Raw genomic sequence first — 18,157 nt, 5'->3', positions numbered from 1 at the left:
ATTTTTATTCGAACCATCCTTTTAAATATAAACTGAACACCATTTTTAATCTCGTTGACCATGTTATTTTACTGTCTGACGATCAGTTTCATGGAAAAAATATTGATGTCGTGAAGCAGATCTTACTTAATAATTGTTTTCCGACACACGTTATAAATCGTTATATTTATTAGAGACTTAATTTTTTGAAACACCAGGGAAATAGCATTCCGGGTAATGGGGAAAGTAGTACAGACAAACCCTCCTACATTGCACTACCGTTTGTCGAAGGCTTGAGTGACGATATTGGTCGGTTGCTTAAAAATATGGGATTTACAGTGGTCTACAATATACCTAAAAAATTAAATTCACTAATTAAACGTGGCAAAGATGGATTGCCTATTAACAACAGAACGGAGGTTGTTTATAAAATAAATTGTAAGAATTGTAGCGTTTCGTATATTGGCCAGACAAAAAGACACTTAGGCACCCGGGTCAAGGAACATTTTAATAATATAAAAATGCACGCAAGCAGTCTATCAGTAATTAGCAAACATAAATTAGAATTTGATCATGACTTCGATTGGTCAGCGCCTGATATTCTGCATAACGAAAAACATGTAAGAAAGAGAGAAATAGCTGAAATGTTTTTTATTAAAAAATTTGACAACACTATTAACTCCCAAAAAGATACAGAGAATTTAAACAACATATACGATAAATTAATAAAAGTCGTTTAGTCGTTCTCAGTATTCCAAACATAGTGGTTGACACAATGTCAGTTTGACATTTCGATTTTTTTCTTTCTACTTTTTAATTATAACATAGGTACATAATTCTATTTATTTCATTGTAACTTGACTATCATTATTTATAGTATTGTTATTTTAGTTTTACTTGATTGTTCTATTACAACGTTTCGACCAAAACCATATGGTCGAAACGTTGTAATAGAACAATCAAACAATAAATTGCCAGTTTGGTCGTATAAACACTTGTCTATTAATTTATTTACTGGCAAAATTAAACATAAGAATTACATATAATATATATAAGTATTTATTTAAAATATCTATTTTCTAAACTATAGAATGCCATAACTTTATATAAATTGCCAACTTATTATCAGAACTGAAATAAATAGAACAAATGATTCCATAAATTAATAAGCATAAATATTAACCATATTATTAAGGATTTTATATTATAAAATATTGATTAAGCTGAAAAGAATGCGCATAAGAGGTCTCATATCAGTGAAACCTGATATTGCGATAAGTTGAACGAACTCGCGACGGCTACGATCACGAGCGCCGAAACTTAATAGGCAGATAAACATATCGATCGATAATTCTCAGAAGAATTGTTGTTAAAAATCTTTCTTCTCGAAAGTCTTCCACTGAACATCCCAGAACGCAACGCATGATCTACACACGGCCCGAAAACCATTTGTTTCGACAGTATATAAGCCGACGATTTCGAACCTTCGGAGCATTCAATTAAAAGGTCTTCAAGCATTCAAATCATTCATTCTTACATTCAAGCATTCAATTAAAAGGTCTTCAAGCATTCGAATCATTTATTCTTACATTCAAGCATTCAATTCTTACATTCAAGCATTCGAGTCATTCAATTGAAAAGTCTTCAAACATTCATTCTTAGTCAACATTATTCATTACTATTTCATTACTATTTCGTACAAGTATTCGCTCCGTATTATTCGTTCATTCATTCACTCACGAACTCATTTTCGAATCATTCATCCGCTCTGCACCTGGTCATTGTTCGCGTACTATTCGCTATACAATTTCGATTAACATATTAATTGTTATTACTGTCGATTCAGTGTTAAGTTGTGTAAAACTAAGGAAATAATAAAAAACTTTGTGCATACGTCTGTGTACTTTTATCCGGCCTACCTCATCCACGACCGAGGTCTTAAAGGACGAGAGAAGGGCCTAACAGAGTACGACCAGAACTTGAGCAGAAGGAAGGATTTTGTTGCCACATCACGGTAAGTACTTACAATTACTATAAACTCCCGTCTTTCCATAAATATTAGAAACTTTATTTCAATTGACCGACAACCCCTAATATCATTCAATTATCTTTTCATCCTCTAAATAATAAGAAATCCCCTGTCAAGCATTAGCAAGTGGCTGACAGTTTCCAGTCAGTCAACTTTAATCTATTATCCTACTATTATTTAAAACACCCCATAATATCAATACTAAGTAAGATTTATAAATTCCATGCAAAATATACACTACTGTTGTCATTTAAACCTGACTTAATCTTGCAACATTTTGCTCTTTTTCCCGAAAATCCATCGTTGCCGAGCGCTTATAGTGCCCTGGCGACCTTCTTCTTTCTTTTTGAATTCTTTATATAAAGCGGGGAGCACACACTTTTGCATAAGCGCATAACCATAAACATAAAGAAATTGATTGGTCCACAAATGTATGCATAAGAAAATGAACCAATCAATTTCCTTATGCTTATTGTTATGCGCTTATGCAAAAGTGTGTGCTCCCCGCTTAACCCTTAAACCTAGTTGCCGAGCGCTGATCAAGGTGCCCTGGCGGCGTTTCTTATCGATTTAAAAATCTCCCACAAGAAATGACAACAAGAGATTAAATTGAAATCAAATTTATTATCTAATTTTCTGAACACAACCCAATCTTTGAATCTTGCCGAGAACAATGACCAGTTGCAGAGCGGACGAATGATTCGAAAATGAGTTTGTGAGTGAATGAATAAACGAATAATACGGAGCGAATACTACGAAATAGTAATGAAATAGTAATGAATAATGCTGACTAAGAATGAATGCTTGAAGACTTTTCAATTGAATGACTCGAATGCTTTAATGTAAGAATTGAATAACTCGAATGCTTGAATACCTTTTAATTGAATGCCCCTGAGGTTCGAAATCGCCGGCTTATATACTGTCGAAACAAAGGGTTTTCGGGCCGTGTGCAGATCACGCGTTGCGCTTTGGAATGTTCTTAGGATGATTCAGTGGAGGACTTCCGAGAAGAAAGATTTTTAACAACAATTCTTCTGAGAATTGTCGATCGATATGTTTATCTGCCTATTAAGTTTCAACGCTCGTGATCGTGGCCGTAGCGAGTCCGTTCGACTTATCGCTCGCAATATCAGGTTTCACTGATATGAGGCCTCTTATTCGCATTCTTTTCAGCTTAATTAATATTTTATAATATAAAATCCTTAATAATATATGGTTAATATTTATGCTTATTAATTTATGGAATCATTTGTTCTATTTATTTCAGTTCTGATAATAAGTTGGCAATTTATATAAAGTTATGGCATTCTATAGTTTAGAAAATAGATATTTTAGATAACTTATATGTATTATATGTAATGTATATAATTTATGATTCCATAGAATATAAGCCTCTTAAATTTATATTTATGGTCGCTTGATCGATACTACAATAAAGCATATTAATTTTATTAAGATCATTTCTTTATGGAAGCATTCGCGCATTATATAATAACCTGTTTTAATTAATATAATTTTAATTATTTATAAAGTTAAATTGTATCGAATATAGTATTGAAAGTTTTGTATGTGATGTTTTGGATAAAATAATTATAAATATTTTCAACAAATTATTATTATATACGTTTTATGATTCCATAAAGTACGGCGCATTTACTCCTCAATTTAAGAATGAGTTATTTTTATATATATTTGTCTGTGTGATTAAATATTAAAATCTTAAAAGCTAAGTATTAGTATTGATATTATGGAGTGTGTAATTCGCTCGCAAGTCCGTTCTTAAAGTCTTAAATCTTAAAGCGGAGAGCACACACTTTTGCATAAGCGCATAACAATAAGCATAAGGAAATTGATTGGTTCATTTTCTTATGCATACATTTGTGGACCAATCAATTTCTTTATGTTTATGGTTATGCGCTTATGCAAAAGTGTGTGCTCCCCGCTTAAATCAGCAGATTAGTTCTAGAAAGTCACTGCTGTACAGCTAGCTAGTTCTAAATAATGCTTCCTGATTCGTCGATGTAAGGAATTCTCAATTCCTTGCGCCATCGATTATTATTACTAAAAGGATTAAAATATATTCGGTTTTTAGGCTAAATAATCATATGGAACTAGAATGATAAGTGATTAATGAAATTAGTTAACAATTGAAATAAAAGCAAATGGATTACATAATTATTCCATAGGTATTTTGCAGGGATAAAAGCGGTACTTAATTACTAGCTAAAATATAGTTTTTTTTAAATTGGCAGGATGTTACAAGAGTTAGAGATATCTTTCATTTTTCTTTTAAGGTCCTTGCACAATGTGAGGCATTAGCGATAGGAACAAAGGGATAGAGATAAACGATATCCAATGAGAGATCTTTTTCGAAAAAGCAGTGTTCTCATTGGATATTGCCTATCGCTATCGCTATTCCCTTATTTCTATCGCTATCGCCTCGCATTGTGCAAGCGCCTTTAAAGTGCTTTTTTGTGGTATGTACATACATACTCGCAATCAATGAACTATATATTTTCTTTTTCCCACTTTGATACAGTATCTTGCGCGGTATTGCATGATGTGATTTCCATTTTAGGAAATCTTTTGGTTTCTGCCTAGTATGCTCACGAAACGACCGAGGTCAAACTTTGTGCAAACGCTCAAGACCAACGCCAAGATAATTCTTATATTGGAAGGTGTGCTGTTTCTAGGATCATACGGACTCTGGCGTTGTATGAATACTTCACAAGGTGAATTGTTCGTTCTACACGATTTACAATTTCTAGGTTACGCTTTGCAATATATCAAATTATAATAAAATTATTTTGATTGATATAAAATATATATATATGCTTTACATCATATAAAGATATATATATATATATATATATATATATATATATATATATATATATATATGTATATATGTATATATATATATATATATATATATATATATGTATATATATATATATGTATATATATGCATATATAATATCATAAAATATATATAAATATAATATCAAATAAAGATTTTTCTTTTGCTTGAGGTTATATCGGTGTAGCCAATCTGTAAATGATGCCATAAGGGATAATTTTCGTAGTCTTAAATTTTCTTACTTCTGTTACCCTATCTAAAAATAATTAAGTTAGTATATTAATTTTTCTAAAATCTGCAACACAGATTTCAGATATTATATGCACCAACATTTCCCAAGTATATTAGAAGGCTATTACTTTGTTGGAGAAAAATTATCTGGCAATGATCAATTGAAAAAATTTGATTACACAACGTGGACACAAGAATGCAATGAACATTAAACCTTCATGGCGTTCCTGAAGTTTGCAACATCAATAGTTCTTGGTGGAGGTATAGGATACATTTTGCTTCAAAGTGTTTCACCAAATGAATCAGAAATTGTGAAGGTAATTAAAAATAATTTATATAATCACATAATTACTGAAATTATATAATTACCTGAACAATCACTATGATAGATTTTTTTTATATTATTTTCATATATAAGTTGGTATAAAACTTTATTAATTACATAAACCTATATTATATTAAATTAAAAACTATTTCTAAAGTTTTTTGAAATTTATACAGACATACACATATGTTGTACATTTTAAAATAACAATAGAGACTTTTTTTAACTGAGAAATTTTAGGCTAATACAAAACTTTCAAACATTGATGTTTGTATACAATATGATACAATACATCATTCTTAGGAATGATAAAATGATATATTCTTTGATTTTTATCAAATCCTTCTCAGCCAAAACTATAAATAATGTTTTCTAGAGATTGTCAATATAATTAAGTCATCATGCATTGTCATAAAATTATTTTAATCGGCAGATTTTTCAATGATGGGACATTAACCCATCCATAACCAATAGGAAATTTTTTTACTATCTCTTAAATTAAACTTTGGAAATATAAAAATATTCAAAAATGAAAATCTGAAAATATTTCAATTCTTTAATTAATTTAGACAACTTTGTTAGAATGTACAAAGATTCAGATTCATCGCTCATAAAGTTGTTACATAAAGATCAATTAAAAGTATGCTCATTATTGAGATTGTCATTAATTAATGTTTTGTCTATCTTATACATAATACATTATAATATTAGAAATAATTTATTTTAAAAATGTTTCATATAAAATAGCAAAAAGAAATTTGGAAGCGACCACAAACAGTTTTATTAACTATGGAATAATAAAGTAATTCTCGCAACAATATATGATTTCATAATTATATTAATAGAATCTTAAAACATATATGCAAATATTTTATTTATTTGGTTTTAGTCCAAAATTACTAATTTGTAAAGATTATACTGATAGATATTTATTAACTTCTACTATACAGCAAGAAGAGCACTTGATTAACACTTTGTTCTTAACCATGAATTCAATCTTTCACATTTTGTATTACAATTACACATAACTCTAGGCTAAACACAGTCTTTATTATTATCCCCTATCCCTTTCCTTCTTTTCTTTTATTATCCTCTCCTTCTCTTTTCTCAGTCTTCTCCTTCCCTTTTCTGTATCTAGTTCATCATCCCTTATTCTACTCTTTATATTATTGCCTATATTTTCAAAACAGTTTTTAGTTATCTCACATTCCCCTATATAATGATACAAATTGTCCCAATCTTTTTTGCAGAACACATTTGCGCTTTTGATCTTCTAACCAATATTTATTTCCTTCCTCCATATTGCCTAATCTCAGGCTTACTAAAATTCTAATTCCTCTTCCTTTATCACAATCCTCTAGATTTCTCCTTTCCAAATACCTTGGCTTCTTTCCTACCAACATTATTTCTTTATATCTCTTATTATATACTTTTTTTTATATCTCTTATTATATATACTTTGCCTCTATCAATTCTCCCATTTTCCCATTGCTTTTATAGATCTCTGTTCTTTTCCTTCAACTTTTTTCAAAATTTTGCTCGTCTTTTATTTTATTATATATTGCTATAATATCTTTCTCTCTTCTTATTGATCTTTTTCTTTTCACCTCATACTTTCTTGCCCTAATACCCCACTCTATTTTTAATTTTTCAATTCCTGTAAGGATTGTACTGGATATAATATAAAAAATTTACATTCAGTTAATTGATTATTAATCAATAAGAATTTGAATAAGTTTATTTTTATATTTTTGCAATTGATTGTGAAATTTCTTATCAAGAGTAGTGTATTAGTATTGTATTATAAATATTGTATTATATCAATGCTCAAAGACTTATTACTATTCTAAAAAGTTTTACTTTAATTATACATTTTAATTAAGGAAATTCAACTTCCAATAAAAAAACTCTATTTGAATTCTTTTTATTTACAATAAAATCATTTCAGTATCTTCCACCACATTCATCGCAGGAGCAAAAGTTTTTCAGACTATATAAACAACAATCTGGAGAATTTATAAATCAAGATAAGCTGAACATAAATTCTAAGAAATATAAGCTTCAAGATAGCACAAACGTTGAAAAATAGCATTTGTCTACTAAGATGGATTCCACAGAACTTATAGAAGGAAGTTTGCCAGATCGTATTACAAAGAGGGATCGTGAAAGAAAAAATATTATTGAAAAACGAAGAGAAGAACGGCAATCTCTTGTCGTGGAATGCGAGCAGAGCAATTATTTTAAAGACACTTTTTATTCTTCTTGCAAAAAAATTAAAGATATGCTGGATGATGCGCCCAATCGACCGCCCTCAGCTTTACCGGGAATTTTCGAGAAATCCAATAAAGAAATTCAATTGCTTAAAAACTATTTATTGCAATCTAAAATATTTCTGAAAGTTTATGATATAAGACGCGCACAAGAAAACTTGCAAATGTTAGAGAATGAAGCTTCTGAATTAGAAATGAAACTTTTGCCTAAGAAAAAATTTGGATTTAAGAATCGTAGAATCGTAAAGAAGCCTTCTGACAAGGGACACGATATCACGGATGGCTTAAAAGATGTGAAAATAGTCGAGAGCATCGTAAATGGTTCATCGAAGCAAAACAATAAATTCTCAAGCAAGTATGGGGATAACGCTTGTATGCTTCAGGGCAAAGTGAACGAGCAACTTGTATTGGATGTTGAGAATGTAAATAAAAATGACATTCTACTTTCCGATCTGATTCAGTGTACTGTACGAATATATGGTACACCTAGTACATTACATATGGTAAACCTAAAACAATGCACTATATTAGTAGGACCAGTGACATCCTCTGTGTTTGCGCACGACTGTAGTGAATGCGTATTTGCTTTTGCATGTCAACAATTGCGATTACATTCGTCGACAGATTGTACCATTTATTTGCATGTGACAAGTAGAGCAATTATAGAAGATTGTACAAAGATATATGTAGCACCTTACAACTGGTCTTACGAAGATCAGACGAGCCATTTTAATCTAGCCGGCCTCGACCCAAAGATTAACAATTGGAATTGTATAGACGATTTTAATTGGCTATCCAGTGAAAAACATTCACCAAATTGGTCCATTCTTGAACCAAATCTTCGAGTAAAAACGTGGGATTAAATAAACATTTGTAAAAAAAGAAGAAAAAAGAGCGCTTAAAATTATCTGTTATAATTGAAATGTTTATGACACTTAATTTTTTTTTAAACTTCTAAACATTGCTTTATCTACATAAATAAATTATAAATAATTATGTATATGTGTGTGTATATTGTTCACATACTGTACTTTTTCACAGGATAAAAGTTATGTGTTTTATATACTTATAATGTAATACATTTAGTCTGTGCAATATATGCAATATATGCAATTATATTTTATAATGTGCAATGGCCAAATCCTCTCAGAAATACCAATATTTCTTTTATTTTGGAATCAATTTTCTATTCTTTTTTTTTTAATGTTTTCAAATTAATAAAATTTTTTTTAAGTGCGTGGAAAGATTGAATAGACGATATGTAATTGAGCCTTAAATTGGAATGGGGTACTACAATTTTCAAATTTTTTTGTGAATGATGTTATTCGGAATGTACTTTCCAATAATTTTTTTATTGAATCAAGTACATCATAATACTTTTCCGCCATTATAGGGTTTTCCGCAGTAATTTAAGTTTTGTTGGGTACTCCACATGAGTTATGTATAATTAAATGTTTGAACGGAATATAAAAAAATAAATAGTAATAAGAAATTAGATTATGGTAAGTATGAAAATAATAATTTAATAAATTATATAACCAAACTTTTTCATCAAATATAACGAAATACTTTGAGTTTCACTTTATTATAAATAATATAAATATTCAGATAGCTGTCTGTTAAGATCAGGTATTGCAAATTATGTTACATATTATTGGCAGAACTCCATCAGTCGCGTGTGATGTGTCGCCTCAGTTAATACCAACAGAAAATATACAGGGTGTCCTGCAAAGATTGTGCCAACACTCGTGAGCGGGTAGAGGACTGAACAGAAAAGTTCTTTACCATTTTGCAATAATTATTGAAATATCAATTTAAAAGTATTAACGAACGAGCACGCGTATCTCGCGGCTATACCATGGGACGAATAAGTAGTAATAATGAAAATATGATAAATAATAATGTTAAAAACTCTTTGATGGAGGTTATGAATCACGAAACCAATCATAAACCGCTTTCCGCCATGATAGTTTAGAGTCATTGAGTTTCAAATCGAACTTGAGATCTGACTCGACCCGATCTAGAGTCAACAAATCGAATGCACTATTAGTCTCGCGACGAGGGATACGCGTAAGCCAAATACTTTTCGTTGTCGTGCGACACTATGAAGCTCGCCGCTGGCACGCCTAGAGCATACGTCCCATGGTCTAGCCGTGCGAAACGCATGCTCATTTGCCAATATTTTTTAATTCATATTCAATAATTATTACGAAAATTGCAAAATGGTAATCCTCTACCCGCTCACGAGCGTTGACACAATCTTTGTAGAACACCCTGTATAAGCAGTCAGTGTCATGATACGCTACAAAATTTAAGCAGTAGTTCTTGACATAAAAACAATAGATTTTAAATTGACACAATATGTCAACTAAATTAAAATTTAGCATATGACATCACGCTATATCGGCAGAATATTGTTAAAAATCGAGTTTACAAGCATGGCGTGACTACAGAAATTAATAAAAAATGAGCATGCGCTGCCATCTCAAAACTCACAGCCACAGAGTAGTATAGGCATGTAACTCTGCGACATACATCAATCAAAAGTGCCAAGGAAAGAAAAAGTGTAAAAAGTTCAGCTATCCTTTAATTTTTGTCGCAAAACACATTTCAGACATGGAAACCGGTCAATCTATTCTCATGTTTATAGTTATCTTGCACAATCTGTCAAAAGAAAACTGATTGTGGCTCGTAATATCATCAAATATTCTCGATATCCTGTTTGAAGATCTATATATCATCGAAATATCTGGTAAAATTATACATATTTTATAGTTTTATGGATTTGACATTTAAGTGCGTATCCTTGGCTAAATAATTACTTAACAATGTGTATAGTAAATAAAGTGCAGAAATTATTGAAAAATTTTTTGACGAAAAACTTTGCACACAAAGAATGTAATCTCACACATCTTTAATATGTAATTTTTAAAGTAACTCATAAAATACTTATAACCTATTTTCAAATATTTGTAGTTTTTTTTTTGTGCAGGATAAAATTTAGTTTGAAAACATTACACCAAAAAAAAAACAATTCAAAATTATTAAGAAATTAGCAAATATATGTGCTATACATGAATCAAGTGATAATAAAAATCATCAAATAATAAAAAGACTATAGGAATAATAGCGTGAATAATTGACATATAGTAATATATTTACAAGTATATGTGTTATAATTTTAGTATAAATTAAAGTGCACTTTCCAAGATATTTAATTCTATATGTATCTATCTTCTATTATTAATTTTATACTTTATTTTTAATGTATAATTTATATTTTTATTATATTGATTTAATGAACAATTTGTTATAGTATTTCATAATCATGGAATGGCTATTTGGCAAGCGTATCACTCCTGAGGAAATGCTCAGAAAGAATCAAAGAGCATTGAACAAAGCAATGCGAGATTTAGACAGAGAAAAAGTAAGAATGGAACAACAGGAAAAAAAAATTATAGCTGACATAAAGAAACTTGCAAAGGATGGACAAATGGTAATGTAACTTTATTTTTTGTTATATAATTATTTAATACCATTTTGATTTTTTTTTCGAACTATAGGATGCTGTGAAAATTATGGCCAAAGATCTAGTTAGGACAAGACGTTACGTAAAAAAGTTTATGCTAATGAAAGCAAATATACAAGCAGTATCTTTAAAAATACAAACCTTACGTTCCCAAAATACAATGGCACAAGCTATGAAAGGGGTGACTAAAGCCATGCAAAACATGAATAAGTGAGTGTATATATATATATATCATTTATCAAATATTAATTTATCAATATGTGTATCATATATTTTTATTACATTATTTATTTTTGTATTACTTATATAATTTGTTTATATTTATTAAATATAATTAAAATATAATTTATTACACGCACACACACACAATCTTTGTATTCCTGATATATATAATCTGATTTGCAATTTTTATTTTTACAGACAATTAAATTTACCACAGATACAAAAAATATTACAAGAATTTGAAAAGCAATCGGAGATAATGGATATGAAGGAAGAAATAATGAATGACGCAATAGATGATGCAATGGAAGATGAAGGAGATGAAGAAGAAAGGTTATTAATCAAAAATTTTATTATACATAAATATGTATTGTGTCTAAATTGTCACATAATAACGAATTATTAAACATTTATTAATAATTGTAGATTATGAATTATTTATAGGTAATATTTATTGTATTATTATTATATTATTAAAAAGTGATATATCTATTAATCTTATTTTTACAGTGATGCCATAGTTGCTCAGGTATTGGACGAATTAGGTCTACAGTTAACAGATCAACTCTCTGGACTACCACAAGCATCTGGATCACTAAGTGTAGCTGGTTCGAAGCAGCCAATTGCTGCTGCAGCAGGCAATGAGGAAGGAGGTAATCTTGCGGACGCTGACGCGGATTTACAAGCTCGACTTGAGAATTTGCGACGTGAATAAATCGACACTTAAAAATAATATTAACTAAAATATTTTAATTAAATATGTTAAATATGTTAAATATTATAATTAAATAATGTACAAAAAATGTAAAAAGAATTGGCTACCTACTGGACATTAGCTTTAAAAGAATAGCACTAACTGAGTATTCAAATGCTTGTGTATACTTAATATAAGTATAAACCTAAAACAAATATTTCTCTTGTTTGCATACAATTTTTCTTGAATAATTTTATATTTTATATGTTTAAATTTTATAACTGCTTTTATAGCTAACATTCTCTATAAATATATAAATTTCTAATACAGATATATGCAAAAAAAGTATAATAAAATATATAATACAATAACATATATGTTTATTCCTATATTCAATCAATATTAAATCTTACTTTTTTAACATAACTTACATCCTACAATTTATAATTTATTTTATATTTAAAGAATATTTTCTATTTGTCTCCTTCCTATATATACATACATGGTGGAGAAAAAGTCACGGGCCTTTAAAATATCTCATAAGGAAGGGAATATAAAAAAAAATATTAAATACAAAAGTAAAGCCTACGGATCAAATTTAGGAGTCATTTCAAAGTCAACTTAAAATTTTTAAATGCTAACTCCTATTTTTTATTACATATTCTTATAATCTCAAGATCTTTTTAAAACACTATTAGGATCTGATATATAGCACCACGATCTCTGATGGTAGAAAATCAAACTACAGCAAAGCATACTTTTTGCATATTTCACATATCATAAATAAAATCATCAGTTATATAATATTTACAAAAAAATTAATAATGATTAAAGTTAGCAAATTTTCACCTTGTAAAGAAAATATGACGTTTGCATATTCTTAACCGACCATACTGTCTGCCTTGCAGTCGCCACATTAGATTAAATCACGCCCCCATGTTAATCCACGGTCTTCTACACAAAATCCGAAGTGGGGGTAGCGAGTGCTCAGATCTGTATAGATCGTGGTCAAATCTCAATAATAAAATATTTTTCATTAAATATTTTTTATTAAATATTTTTATTTTATATCTTAATTTGACATATTTTATTATAAAAAATAAAATATTTTGTAAAATATTTAACTTTGGATAATCTTACCGTAAGACTTTTATGTACAAAATAATAAGATGAATCAATTATAAAAAAAAATAATTGTTATAAAAAAATGTAAATAATTACACTTTTTTTAAAAAACAATTATTTTCTTTGTACAAATTGAGATTACGGTTGATGATTGTGGATTGATCAATCAGAGCAAAATAGCTTGCCTGCTGGCAGAGAGAAGACTGAGAGCGATCCCGACGTTTTTCGTACTAGCTCTCGGTTCCGTACAACAACGCCTCTACGTCCATTTTACGGCCGCTTGGAACTACATGGCCACGTTCATTTTCAAGCAGGATAAAACGGCCGAATGATTCATTTCCGTGCTACGTCCACTTTTCAATTTTGGTTCATGTCTGTGCTACATCCACTTTTCGATATTGTCGATACTGGTAGTACACTGATCGCTAGACAAAGAGAGAATTGCGTCGTCTTCGTCTCTCTTTCATCGCGTATATGTGTAGCGTCTATGAAGGCACAAGCACCGATATGTTGACCACACGGATGCGATTGTTGGGAATTGGGATGAGATAATATATAATAGACAAGGAGCGACAATCGCATGCTGTCCTTATTTCTCTAGCGTATCGCTTTACGACCGAAATACGGGCTGAAAATGCTTTTTGGCCTTTTATGGTAGAAAGCACCCCTTAAGCAAAATGTTAGCAGTATGACGGCAGATTGTAATAGATTTAATCAAAATCTGTTAGAAAACTGACATCAACTGCGTTTGCGTTCAGTTAATGTTTTGCAGGCAGAATCTGCTAATATAATAAGTCGACAGATTGGCGAAAAAATTTGAATAGACTTTGTTGACATAACTTGGCGGCAGATTGGCGACAGAAACCGAGCAGAGTCTGCTAACATAATCTGCTGATAGATTGACAGCAGAAATCAAGCAGACTCTGCAGTTTCTAGACATTTATATAAAATGGACATTTAAATGGATTTAAACATTTAAAGAATCCCAAGTAACAAAATGACAATAATTTTATTTTATTTATATTTTGGTCACAAAATAACATAAATAATTAGACATTCTAAATTAGGTCTCATGAAACCCAAAAATGATGTCAATAGTCGATATATCACATTCACGAGACGTCATTTTCTATTTTTTGTATTAATAATATATAAATATATAATATTAATGTAATAAATATAGGAAAATTTAAATAATTTAATTTATACAATTAAAGATTTTATTTAATGAAATTTCTATTTTATATCATAAATAATTTTGCTTATTAGGACAGAAAATTATCCGAATAAGTGAAATCGGACATTTATCTGTCCGATTTTTCAAAAATCAGTTTAATATCTATAAAATTCCCTGTATGGGAATTGTATGAAAAATTGAATCAATAAAAATAATTATATATGTTATTAGCCGCATTTTGCAGGCTTCATATATGCTCATGACAAGAACTTGAATACGAGATATAGAAAATGAATACTGCGTCGCATAGCAGTAAGCAAATAAACTATTGTTTCAATAAATTATTGCAGATTCTGCTCGATTTCTATTGCCAATTTGTTGTCAGATTGCGCGTACGCAGATTTTACTCGGTTTTTGTTGCTAATCTGATATCATATCATGTTAACAGATCCTGCTTAATTTCTGTTACCAATATGCCATCAAAATGCGTACGCGCAGACTTGCTCGATTTCTGCTGCCAATCTGACATCAAATTGCATTGCGTAGATCCTGCTTAATTTCTGCTGCCAATCTGCTATATTAATTCTATACAAATTCTGCTTGGTTTCTGTTACTGATCTGTTGTCAAATTATGTCAGCAAGTTTTGTAATATTTCTGCTGATGTTTTGCTGTCATTATTTGATGTAACAGATTTTGTATACAGTCTGCAGTCTTTCTGCTGACAAAAATTTGTAGCAGACGTTTGACAAAATCTGTTTGAACAGATTTGACTATCTGGGCAGTTATACAACAAGACTAATAAGCACCCATTTTTTGCAAATTTTATACTTGCATATATATGTATATGAATATATATGTTCAAATTATAATTACAATTATATAATGCAATTAAATATTGTTTGATGATCAATAATAGTAGTCGAATATAATAGGTAACAGAATGAACAAATACAAAATACATAAAAGACACTAATGCTTATTAGATTTGATGATTTGTTTCTTCGTGACTCGATACTTTATTTGTATATCATATCAACGGGATAGAGAAATAGCACGGTTGTCAATTCTTGTTTGACATTATTGTTTAACAATTGTAATCGCAATTACGTAGCGTTCGGTTTCTCACACCGTAGATCAAAGTTCGCATCTCCCGAGTTTGGCGAGAACTTTTTTTATTTAAATTTATCATGTGCGACCGCATGTGCTTATATGCATTTGAAAAATATAATTATTTTTAAAATTTGTTTATATTTTCAGAATAAAGTTTATACAAAAATGACAACCAAATAATTTTTATGCTATTTCTCTATCCCGTTAATATAATACACAAAGTATCGATGATAGTCAAAAAGCAACAAATCATCAAGTCTAACAATTAAGCACCCGTGTCTTACATATTTTGTATTTGTTTATTCTATTACCTATTATTTGACTATTAATATTGTTAATCATACAATATATTTAATTGCATTGTATAATTTTAATTATAATTTAAACATATATATTCATATATGTATATACGCAAGTATAAAATTTGCAAAAAGTGAGTGCTTATTAGTCTTGTTAAGCGGGGAGCACACACTTTTGCATAAGCGCATAACCATAAACATAAAGAAATTGATTGGTCCACAAATGTATGCATAAGAAAATGAACCAATCAATTTCCTTATGCTTATAGTTATGCGCTTATGCAAAAGTATGTGCTCCCCGCTTTACTTTCAAAGCAGTTATGCTTTCTACTATGAAAGTAACAAGACTAATAAGGACCAAAAAGCATTTTCAGCCCGTATTTCGGCTGTAAAGCGATACGCTAGAGAAACAAGGACAGTATGCGATTGTCGCTCCTTGTCTATTATATATTATAGCGGGGAGCACACATTTTTGCATAAGCGCATAACAATAAGCATAAGGAAATTGATTGGTTCATTTTCTTATGCATACATTTGTGGACCAATCAATTTCTTTATGTTTATGGTTATGCGCTTATGCAAAAGTGTGTGCTCCCCGCTTATCTCATCCCAATTCCCAACAATTGCATCCGTGTGATCAACATGTCGGTGCTTGTGCCTTCATGGACGCTACACATATACGCGATGAAAGAGAGACGAAGACGACGCAATCATCTCTCTTTGTCTAGCGATCAGTGTACTACCAGTATCGACAATATCGAAAAGTGGATGTAACACAGCATGAACCAAAATTGAAAAGTGGACGTAGCACGGAAATGAATCATTCGGCCGTTTTATCCTGCTCGAAAATGAACGTGGCCATGTAGTTCCAAGCGGCCGTAAAATGGACGTAGAGGCGCTGCTGTACGGAACCGAGAGCTATCGTACGAAAAACGCCGGGATGGCCGCTCTCAAGCTTCTCTCTGTTGCTAGTCACGTATCTTTCCAATGGCGTTAGCGAAAACATTACGGTACAGACGTATATCAACATCTCGTTTCCACAATTTGCGTACTTGACGCAATGCGCATGCGTAAATTTTGTTGAGCCAATTTTAAATAATATAGATAAAATTTAATTATTGTATTATCTCGTTTATTGTTAACTTTAGCATATAAATGATAATAAACAAAGTTGTAGGGAATAAAATTTTCTACTATTTTGGTCTTTACCTTTTTTCTCCTAAAATTAGTATTTTCGGCCCTATGTCTATGATAAAGGAAAAGAGGGGTGTGACAGAATTTTTTCTTGAACCATTCGACAACTGCGTGGCTTTTTAAACTCGAGTTATATTTTTTTACATTTTTTTATATTTTTATTATATATATATATATATATATATATATATATATATATATATATACAGGTTGTCCCATTTTAACTTTCACACTCGAATATCTAAACACGGCGGTTTCGGGGAAAATGTTTAGACAAAAGTTGTATGGTTTCGAGAGGGACATAAGATGAGTAGTCATAAGTATCATAATTGGACCTCGAATAGTTGCTTGAAGGTCACGTAAAGGTCACTTTCAATTTTTTAAATGGAACTGTCTATTTTTTGTTGCATATTTTTGTAGCTTATCTCAAAAACTTTCCAAAACACTATAATAAAGTATTTTTTCATTAAGTATTTTTTGAGTTATTTTATATCTTAATCTGACATATTTTAGTAAAATATAAAATATCTCGAAAATTATTTAGTTTTCAATAATTGTATTGTAATACTTTTATGTGCAGAATAATAAGATGATTTAAATGGTGTAAAGAAAAAGTAATTGTTATAAAAAAATACATTGCAAATAATTGCATACCTTTTTTGAAAAACCTTTTTTTTTAAAACAATTATTTCCTGTACACTATTTGACTCATCTCATTATTCTGCACGTAAAAATATTACGGTACAATTATCGAAAACTAAATAATCTATGAAATATTTTATATTTTATACTAAAATATGTCAAATTAATATATAAAATAACTAAAAAAAATACTTTATTATAGTATTTTTAAAAGCTCTCGAGATAAGCTACAAGAATATGCAATATAAAGTACGCGATTCCATTTAAAAAATTAAAGGGGACCTTTACGTGACCTTCAAGCAACTATTCAAGGTCAAATTAATGGCACCATAATATGTCCCCCTCAAAACCATATAACTTTTGTCTGAAACATTTTCCCCGAAACCGCCGTAGTTACAAGATATTTGAATATGAAAGTTAAAATGGGACACCCTTATATATATATATATATTTTAGTCAACTCTTACCAA

General features: G+C 30.0%; 3 protein-coding genes and 1 long non-coding RNA gene across 6 annotated transcripts in view; 3 read left to right on the top strand and 1 right to left on the bottom strand.

Annotated features, from left to right (window-relative positions):
• LOC126850777 (enhancer of rudimentary homolog) overlaps nt 1-18,157 on the top strand; it is a 99,497-nt gene that overhangs the window by 53,307 nt on the left and 28,033 nt on the right. The gene's annotated exons all lie outside the window — the stretch shown is intronic.
• Nucleotides 4,326-8,810, top strand: LOC126850772 (tubulin-specific chaperone C). Of its 2 annotated transcripts, XM_050594084.1 has the most exons (4): nt 4,326-4,485; nt 4,587-4,740; nt 5,175-5,416; nt 7,373-8,810. In XM_050594084.1, the coding sequence occupies exon 4, from the start codon at nt 7,529-7,531 to the stop codon at nt 8,555-8,557; it is 1,029 nt and encodes a 342-aa protein (XP_050450041.1). In that variant the 5' UTR covers nt 4,326-4,485; nt 4,587-4,740; nt 5,175-5,416; nt 7,373-7,528; the 3' UTR covers nt 8,558-8,810. The 2 variants fall into 2 exon arrangements, with proteins under 2 accessions (XP_050450041.1, XP_050450042.1); XM_050594085.1 differs by lacking the exon at nt 4,326-4,485 and having other exon boundaries at nt 4,503-4,740; nt 5,182-5,416.
• LOC126850774 (charged multivesicular body protein 2a) lies at nt 10,019-12,512 on the top strand. The gene is made up of 5 exons (XM_050594088.1): nt 10,019-10,446; nt 11,011-11,190; nt 11,258-11,433; nt 11,644-11,778; nt 11,956-12,512. Exons 2-5 carry the CDS (start codon nt 11,023-11,025, stop codon nt 12,158-12,160), a joined length of 684 nt encoding a protein of 227 aa, XP_050450045.1. The 5' UTR covers nt 10,019-10,446; nt 11,011-11,022; the 3' UTR covers nt 12,161-12,512.
• On the bottom strand, nt 12,245-13,768 carry LOC126850784 (uncharacterized). Its single transcript, XR_007687594.1, has 3 exons — nt 13,280-13,768; nt 12,989-13,132; nt 12,245-12,344 (listed from the first exon to the last, which is right to left on the bottom strand). It is a non-coding gene; the product is annotated as an uncharacterized LOC126850784 (long non-coding RNA).

Source organism: Cataglyphis hispanica, chromosome 7 (genome assembly GCF_021464435.1).
Source record: "Cataglyphis hispanica isolate Lineage 1 chromosome 7, ULB_Chis1_1.0, whole genome shotgun sequence".
In the NCBI taxonomy this organism is placed as follows: Eukaryota; Metazoa; Arthropoda; class Insecta; order Hymenoptera; family Formicidae; genus Cataglyphis; species Cataglyphis hispanica.
This window is presented reverse-complemented; position numbering and strand designations above follow the sequence as displayed.